Source organism: Wasmannia auropunctata, unplaced genomic scaffold (assembly GCF_000956235.1).
Source record: "Wasmannia auropunctata unplaced genomic scaffold, wasmannia.A_1.0 LD335789.1, whole genome shotgun sequence".
Taxonomy (NCBI): domain Eukaryota; kingdom Metazoa; phylum Arthropoda; class Insecta; order Hymenoptera; family Formicidae; genus Wasmannia; species Wasmannia auropunctata.
This window is the reverse complement of record NW_012027101.1, coordinates 18,474-27,089: the sequence shown is the minus strand read 5'-3', so window position 1 is coordinate 27,089 and position 8,616 is coordinate 18,474. Positions and strand designations below refer to the sequence as shown.

The following is an 8,616-nucleotide window of genomic DNA, read 5'->3' as shown; positions in this document are numbered from 1 at the left end:
ACAAAAGAAAAAGAATTTAATTTACATATAGGGGGTGGTTTCATCCCTTTAAACCGTTTTTTAGCATCAACTGATAATTTCTAAATTCATCTATTTATGTGACCTCAAAGTGTACCAAGTTTCATTAAAATCAGAATTTGACACTTCGCGAAGTTCCCTTGTGAGTGTGAGTTAAAGTAAAGTTTAGGACTGGCAAAGTCGTCATCTGTATCTTGTATATTCAAAGAGTGACCCAAAAAAATCGCCCGTTTTTTAGGCCCTCGCTTTTGAGACTGAACTGTGTGCCAAACCTTATAATGATACCTTACAATGAGACATTAATTATAGAGAACTTTCAAGTTGAGGTGACACTTGTTTTCAGAGCTGGAGGAGGGGGGAGGGATGAAATCAAAGTTCTTAGTTCATTATGGAATTATCACAGATCTGGTATTTTAAGAAAGTTGATCGCAGTTTTACATAATGACGCTCGTTTTGGGTGTAAAAAAAATTTAGTTTTCGCGTGAAGAAAAGTAACAAGTCAGACTCCCCTCCAGCTGTGATAACAATTGTCACCTCAACCTGGAAACGTCTCTGTGATTAATATCTCATTATTTAAGATACCATTTGGCACACAGTCCAGTCTCAAAATCGAGGGCCCAAAAAAATGGGTGAAAAAAACCACTTTTTCGAGTCATTCTTTGTCTACTCAGATTTTTAATGATTTTACTTGAAATAATTTACTTTGTTTCTCGATATACATTGCAATAAAATTCCTGCAATCTAATCCCTTCCTCCTTTTGCCAAGGCTTCGACAAAGGAATGAAATAACAGGCTTAACAAATCCCGAAAGCATTATACCTTCTGCAGAAGAGCGTAATCCAATCCCTTGACCAAGTGAGTGTGCTCCATGTCGCCGCCCAAGAATTTCGACTGCTGAATCATCTGTCTCCTGCGCTCCGCCGCGTCCATGCCGGACTTCAGATCCGGCGCGACAGCGCGGTAGGCGCTGGCGCTGTTCATGGGATCCTCCGCCTGGTAGTCCTGATTGGTGCCGTCCCTGCGCTCCCTCGCGCGATCCCTGTACTTCTCCGCGAGCTCGGCCATCTTATCCTCCTCCTGCTTCTTCAGCTTGGCGTAAAAGCTCTTCTTCTTCCTCCGCAGCTCCGCCCGGCTGCCCCCGCTGACCTGGGGCGTCTGGGCGGTCTTGGCGCTGGCATCCCTGGCTGTACCCGGCACGGAGGCCGGGGTGGCCGAGGGCACCGATGCCCTCGGCGTCATCAGGAGCTTCCGGAAATCGTCGTTCGTCAAGCGAACCGACATACCCATCTCTTCCTCCGTTTCTGGCATCTTGGCTGACTCTTTTTCCTGTTTTTTTTTGGAGGTTATGTTCCCCGGTTGGGAAACCTACGTGCCTTCAACCCAGTCCTCAGGGTTCTATGACGCTTCTCTTTTTTCCTGTGCCAAAAGCAAGGTTATGATCGGTCAAATTCTAGAAACAAGAAAATACGACTCTAAATAATAAACTTTTCTCTAAAAAGTAAAACGTTTACCTTTAATGTTGTTAAAAACTTAAAAAGTAAAACAATCTCAGCTGTACAATAATTAGAAACGTCAACCATGTATGTATCGAGGATCAGTAATCAGTATGTATATTATTTTAACTATTTACGGATGAATTATTTCAGAGACATCTTGCGGCGAAAGCTCAAAACTCTCGGACGCAGAGTCGTCAATGTAGAGTGCCACTCTATTTTAATTGAAGTATTTCGAAAACTGATTCACAAAAAATATTTCATACTGTGTGAGTCATCATGGCTGCGTTCCGCAAAGCGCATCATGCGCATGATGTATCATGGTATCCTTGTTGTTCACCAAATGTTAAACAAAGATAAAAAGATAAATCTTGCGCATGATGCGCTTTGCGGAACGCAACCATCATGTCTCATGTCTTTTTTGTTTTTGTCAACCTTAAAGCACGTGCATACGTAGGCGGTAGGATTTTCAAGAGGAGAATTTCGAGGGACACGAACCACCAGTCGCGGGTGACAATCCAAAAGTAAGAGCGAATTCACACCTTCACAGAAAAGCAAGAAACCAATCAGAACTCGCGCTGGTAATCGACAGTGGGGTGCGTTTCCATTGATTTTCAGTGCAGTATTAGTCGCCATATTGTTTTACTGGACAAGCGTTCCTTTTTTTCAATAAAAAAGTTTCAGTAAAAAAACATAACCTATAGAATATTCATAACTTCCAAATAGTGTTCAAATCCTAGGTTAGGTTTTTAATGAAAATTTCAAACTAAAACTTTCAATTGTTGCCATTGATTTTCAGTATAGCATTAGTTGCCATGTTGTTTTACTGGACAAGCGTTCTCTTTCTCCAGTAAAAAAGTTTCAGTAAAAAAAACAACCTATAGAATATCTATAACCTCCAAATCGTGTCCAAATCCTAGGTTATGTTTTTACTAAAAAAAATCTCAGACTGAAACTTCAGTAGTTTTCATTGATTTTCAGTGCAGTATTAGTCGCCATGTTGTTTTACTGGACAAGCGTTCCCTTTCTCCAATAAAAAAGTTTTAGTAAAAACATAACCTATAAGATATCCATAACCTCCAAATCGTGTCCAAATCTTAGGTTATGTTTTTACTGAAAATTTCAGACTGAAACTTTCAGTAGGTTTAGTTCGTTCAGTAAAAACATAACACCTAGAATTTGGTCACAGTTTGAAGGTTATGGATATTCTAGGTTATGTTTTTACCGAAACTTTTTTACTGGAGAAAGGGAACGCTTGTCCAGTAAAACAACATGGCGACTAAGAGCGAATTCACACCTTGACAGAAAAGCGGAAAACAGAAAAGCAGAAGCCAATCAGAACTCGCGTTGGTAGTCAATAGTTTTTGCTTTTTGCTTTTCTTGCTACCAGTGCGAGTTCTGATTGGCTTCTGCTTTTCTGTTTTCCGCTTTTCTGTCAAGATGTGAATTCGCGGGAGCGTCCCGTTTGACCACGTCCCGATTGACCACAGCCGCTCACAGCGGCCGGTGCCTAGAGATTTTCCACTGTTCAAGCGCTGTGAGTGGCTGGTGGTCAATCGGGACGTGGTCAATCGGGTATCACCCAAATTCGCCCTTATATTGAAAATTAATGGAATCGCACCCAGTTTCTATTTTTCTGCTTTTTTTCTTGCTATCAGCTCGAGCTCTCTGATTGGCTTTTGCTTTTCTGTCAAGATGTCAATTCTCCCTTAAGAGGATCCTAAACCCTAGATCAAACTTCAAAAATCCGTTGTTTTACCGACAATTTGTGAGTATGTATGCGTGCGATATTGATGTAGTAGTGTGTAGTGATGTGTCATGTTTATTACCACATCAATATATCTCACGCATACGTATACACAAATTTGTCGGTTACCAATATATCTTTATTTAGGCTTCTATACTTAATTCTAACGACTCACATATATTCATATCTTTTTTGTACATCTGGCTCTGCTTTCATTTCGAGCATATAACCTGCCTAACTTTTCCACGAAGTAAACGTTTGGGTAAATTGATAGCATTAGTCGCCATGTTGAGGTTAAAATAGATAACGAAATCTGTAATTATTTCATTTTTCCCCGTTTTTGGTACAAAATACATCAGAGCCAGATACATTAGCATATGTGTGTTTTAATCGTGGAAAAGGAAATTTTATTCTATGCGATTAATATGAATTATGAAGTAATTCATAACCAACAAAAATAGTATTTTTGTCGGTAAAACAGACGACTATAGACATCCTCTCAACCCTTTCAAGCATGGTGGCATTGTGAAATGCCATTTTTTCCATAACTATTTTCTGAATAATTGAAATAGTTTTCATTCAATTTTCGAACTTTTTTTTGTGTTTTGGTGCAGTTATACATTCAAGAATAAGAATCGATGCTCAATAATTCGAAATCATGGGTGACTTTGTTTATACAAATAAACAAACGTTGAAAAATAGCAATTTTTCTGGAAAAAATTCATTATCTCCGAAAGTTCTCAGAGTTTCCACGCAAAGATCTTCTCTCAAAAGTTTTTGGGGTCGCTGATTACGAATCCGTGGCCAGATTTCTAAAATTCAAAATGGCGGATCCAATATGGCGGACCCAATTCGAAAAACGATGCAAATTTTATGAAAATGTATATCTGGGGGTTCTCGGAGTCGCTGATTACGAATCCATGGCCAGATTTCTAAAATTCAAAATGGCGGATCCAATATGGCGGACTCAAATTCGAAAAACAATGCAAATTTTATAAAAATGTATATCTGGGGGTTCTCGGAGTCGCTGATTACGAATCCATGGCCAGATTTCTAAAATTCAAAATGGCGGATCTAATATGGCGGACCCGAATATACGTTTTCATAAAATTTGCATCGTCTTTCGAATTCGGATCCGCCATGTTGAATTCACCATGTTGAATCCGCCATTTTGAATTTCTAAATTTTGACCTCAGATTCGTAATCAGCAGCCTCGAGAACACTCGAGTACCAATTTTCAGGTCAATCGTAGGTAAGGAAAAATGTATGCCTGAAAGGGTTAACGATCGTTGCGGCTCCCGTCCGCCGCGCGCGCTGGCGTCGCTATTCCGCATCCCCGCGCCTCGCGAGAGAGGTGCATTGAGAGTCGAGCTTAAAAAAATTGCAAATTCTCATTACCCGTGGAAAGCCATGACATCGGAAAATATTATCGTGCACGCAGCAGCGGAGAAATGAGGCGAGCCGCGTCGTGACGTCTCGTGGGACCACTCGCGCGCACGACTCCGCTCCACCAGCCTCGCTGGAGGTTAACTCCCGCCGGGGACACACCTGCGTGATCCAAATGGTTACGGGCCCGCGTCGTTATAACCTGCGCCGCGTATGCGATCCCTACATCAGCTGATGAGCTCGATGTAACTGCGCGTAACACACGGACAGTGCCGGATCTCTTCGAGCACGTCTCGCAAATCCCGATCAGGATTCATCGGACATAGGAAAACGTGGCCGCGATGGCAGACCTCGCCTTGGGGGAGCTCAGCGGCGATCAGACCGAGAAAGTGCTACAATTTCAGGTATCCTGCCCTTTGTCTCGTTCCTTAATCTTAAGGTCACATTACGCGCGCGATTTATCTCTCTGTAATCGTGCGATATTCATCGCGAATGACGGTAACCACGTAATTGAAACCATCCGCAGGACCTCACCGGCATCGAGGATCTCTCGGTATGCAGGGACGTTTTGCAGAGGCACAATTGGAACTTGGAGGTGGCGGTTCAGGTATTCCATTTCTCTCCTCTACACGTTACGTGCTTCTCTCGATTTGTTCTCGCGGCGTTTTCACGACGTACTCCTTTCGCAAAAACATATTGAGCCGAAATGAGTAACCGAATAACGGTTACATCCCGTCTCTCTCTCTATTTGTGACAGGCAGCGTATTTATTTATCGTCGAATAATTTTCTATACTTATCGGTCAAGACAGACGCCTTAGCTTCGTTTCCACCAATGTAGATTAACCTTAATTCTCGGTTTAACTTATTTTGTATCTTTTTCCAGTTCTAGAAATTAGAGAAAGATAAACGGTGAATTAAACCGAGATTAAAATTAATCTACATTGGTAGAAATGGACATTGGTAAGCGCCGAAGGCGGACGAGGCTCCGTAGAATTTGTATCACTCAAACCTGCCGTCTGTGTTTGCAGGAGCAATTAAATTTGTACGAAGGCAGACCATCCATGTACGCACAAGACTCGCGTGCCCGCCCACCGCAGGTCGTAGATGACAGTAGTTCGAGAATTTATTTTAGTTACCCTGGAAGCTCCGGCGGTAGCGGCGGTCTCTTATCCTATATCTTTTCCATGTGTTATAATCTAGTGAGCAGTATCCTGCAGCTACTTTTTGCAATATTTAAGAGAAACGTTAGACCTGGTGAGTAGTGCCTGGCATACAATAGTAAACAGTCTGTTTTGTTTCGAGTCAATTCCTTGAGAATCAATTAAAAAAAACGTTTGCACAGGATATTCTGTGAATGTACACAAAATTAATTTTTTTGAAAAGTAAATCTTTCTACGCTATTTACATTCAAATCTTACAAGAATAATCTACTGATTGTAAATTGATTAAGATTAATTTTGACAGTTATTGTATTATCTTTGCGATCGCATTACAATAATAAACAGTCTATTTTATTTCGAGTCAATTCCTTAAGAATCAATAAAAAAACTTTTAAGGATATTTTATAAATGTACACAAAATAATTTTTTTTAAAAGTAAATCTTTCTGTGCTATTTAGATTCAAATCTTACAAGATAATAATCTATCGATTGCAAATTAATTTTGAAAATTTTTTTCAAATTAATTTTGACAGTTATTGTTTTATCTTTGCGATTGCATTACAATAATAAACAGTCTATTTGATTTTGAGTCAATTCCTTAAGAATCAATTTAAAAAACGTTTATTTTAAGGATATTTTATTTATAAATGTACACAAAATAATTTTTTTGAAAAGTAAATCTTTCTATGCTATTTAGATTCAAATCTTACACGATAATAATTTACCTATTGCAAATTGATTAAGATTAATTTTGAGTTATTGTATTATCTTTGCGATCACATTACAATAATAAACAGTCTATTTTATTTTGAGTCAATTCCTTAAGAATCAATAAAAAAACATTTATTTTATAAGGATATTTTATAAATGTACACAAAATAATTTTTTTGAAAAGTAAATCTTTCTATGCTATTTAAATTCAAATCTTACACGATAATAATCTACCGATTGCAAATTGATTAAAATTAATTTTGATAGTTATTGTATTATCTTTGCGATCAAATTACAATAATAAACAGTCTGTTTTGTTTCGAGTCAATTCCTTAAGAATCAATAAAAAAAAACGTTATTTTAAGAATATTTTATAAATGTACACAAAATAATTTTTTTGAAAAGTAAATCTTTCTATGCTATTTACATTCAAATCTTACAAGAATAATCTACTGATTGCAAATTGATTAAAATTAATTTTGACAGTTATTGTATTATCTTTGCGATCACATTACAATAATAAACAGTCTATTTTATTTTGAGTCAATTCCTTAAGAATCAATAAAAAACCGTTTATTTTAAGGATATTTTATAAATGTACACAAAATAATTTTTTTGAAAAGTAAATCTTTCTATGCTATTTAGATTCAAATCTTACAAGATAATAATCTACCGATTGCAAATTGATTAAGATAAATTTTGACAATTATTGTATTATCTTTGCGATCGTACGTGTATAGATTTACGATTCGTGCACCTAATTGAAGCAAATAAATGACCTGTTTCAAGTGTCCTCCGATCCAGTGGAAGATGTAGTCAACTTTATTAGGTCTTACGAGGAGCGTTACGGCAACACTCACCCAGTATTTTACCAGGGCTCCTATAGTCAAGCTCTTTCAGACGCGAAGCAAGAATTGAGATTTCTCTTGGTGTATTTGCACAAAGATGAGGCGCAGGAGGTTGACCAATGGTGCCGGTAAGAATTTTAGCAATTACTTATTTAACCTTCGGTTGCCACACTTGATAAAATGACCCCAGCTTTTTCTTTGGGTAATGAATTTTTTCAAAACTTTCCTTTAAGAATTTTTTTTCAATATGATGCCACTTCAATTTTAAATTCTATACAATCAGAACACATTCTACATTGTTTGAGAATTTTTGCGATCCAATTAAACTGTTAACGTTTTTAAACGGCAGCCTTTTAAAAATTGGTTTGACAAATTGACCCCAAATAAACTTGATTGAAAAAAAAAGATGTGACAACCGAGAAGGTTAATAAATAACACATATGCAAGATATTATAATATGATGAGAAACTCGGCTTTCTTCCAGAAATACATTGTGCGATCCAGAAGTGATACGTTATGTAAACACGCATACCTTGTTCTGGGCGTGTAACGTGAAATCCGGAGAGGGTTACAAAGTCGCGGAAGCGCTCAAGTCGGGTTCATATCCCTTCCTAGCACTTATCGTGCTTAAGGACAATAGAATGACAATAGTCGGTCGGTACGTAAAGGCTAATATCCGTACATGCATACTTTGAAGCAAACGTATTCAGGATGGGTACTACTGTGGGAAAACCTGGAATTCTCAGGGAATTTCATTTTTACCTTTGAAAATCATGGAATTCTCGTGGAATTTTACTGGTACTCGGGGCAATTTTTTGAATTTTACTTTTAAATTTAATTTTATCCCTTTAGAAAGTAAACGCGTGGTCCCATATCGAAGGTCCCTGATATTGAAAGTTAATTTATTTTAAAATTGACATATAGAAACTCTTCAATCTAAAAAACGATAATCCGGAAATAATAAATTAAGAGTCTAATAATGCAAAACTTGGTGCGTGAAACAATTTAATCTTCACATATGTAGTTACATCTCCATACAAAATGTAACGAAAGATTTTGTATGGAGATGTAACTATTGTACATATGAGAAGATTAAATTGTTTCACGCACCAAGTTCTACATGTTATTAAAACTCTTAGTGCCTAACTTATTTTAACCCTTTGAAGCACACATTTTTCTTTACATGGAAAACAGTTGAAATTTATTACTCGGGGGTTTTCGGGGTCGCTGATTACGTATATGACCTCAGATT

The 8,616-nt window shown here is 37.8% G+C and overlaps 2 protein-coding genes across 2 annotated transcripts in view; one reads left to right on the top strand and one right to left on the bottom strand.

Annotated features, from left to right (window-relative positions):
* The window catches only part of LOC105456050 (protein Red), a 3,680-nt gene extending 1,942 nt beyond the window's left edge, over window positions 1-1,738 (bottom strand). The window contains exons 1-2 of the mRNA XM_011699823.1: window positions 1,530-1,738; window positions 838-1,434 (exon numbers count right to left, since the gene is read on the bottom strand). Coding sequence (XP_011698125.1) covers window positions 838-1,326 — 489 coding nt within the window. The 5' untranslated portion in view covers window positions 1,327-1,434; window positions 1,530-1,738. The remainder of the gene's footprint in view (window positions 1-837; window positions 1,435-1,529) is intronic.
* A 2,863-nt stretch (window positions 1,739-4,601) lies between these two features.
* The window catches only part of LOC105456054 (FAS-associated factor 2-like), a 6,297-nt gene continuing 2,282 nt past the window's right edge, over window positions 4,602-8,616 (top strand). Inside the window, exons 1-6 of the mRNA XM_011699826.1 lie at window positions 4,602-5,048; window positions 5,171-5,251; window positions 5,674-5,899; window positions 7,306-7,492; window positions 7,849-8,042; window positions 8,217-8,244. Coding sequence (XP_011698128.1) covers window positions 4,986-5,048; window positions 5,171-5,251; window positions 5,674-5,899; window positions 7,306-7,492; window positions 7,849-8,042; window positions 8,217-8,244 — 779 coding nt within the window. The 5' untranslated portion in view covers window positions 4,602-4,985. The remainder of the gene's footprint in view (window positions 5,049-5,170; window positions 5,252-5,673; window positions 5,900-7,305; window positions 7,493-7,848; window positions 8,043-8,216; window positions 8,245-8,616) is intronic.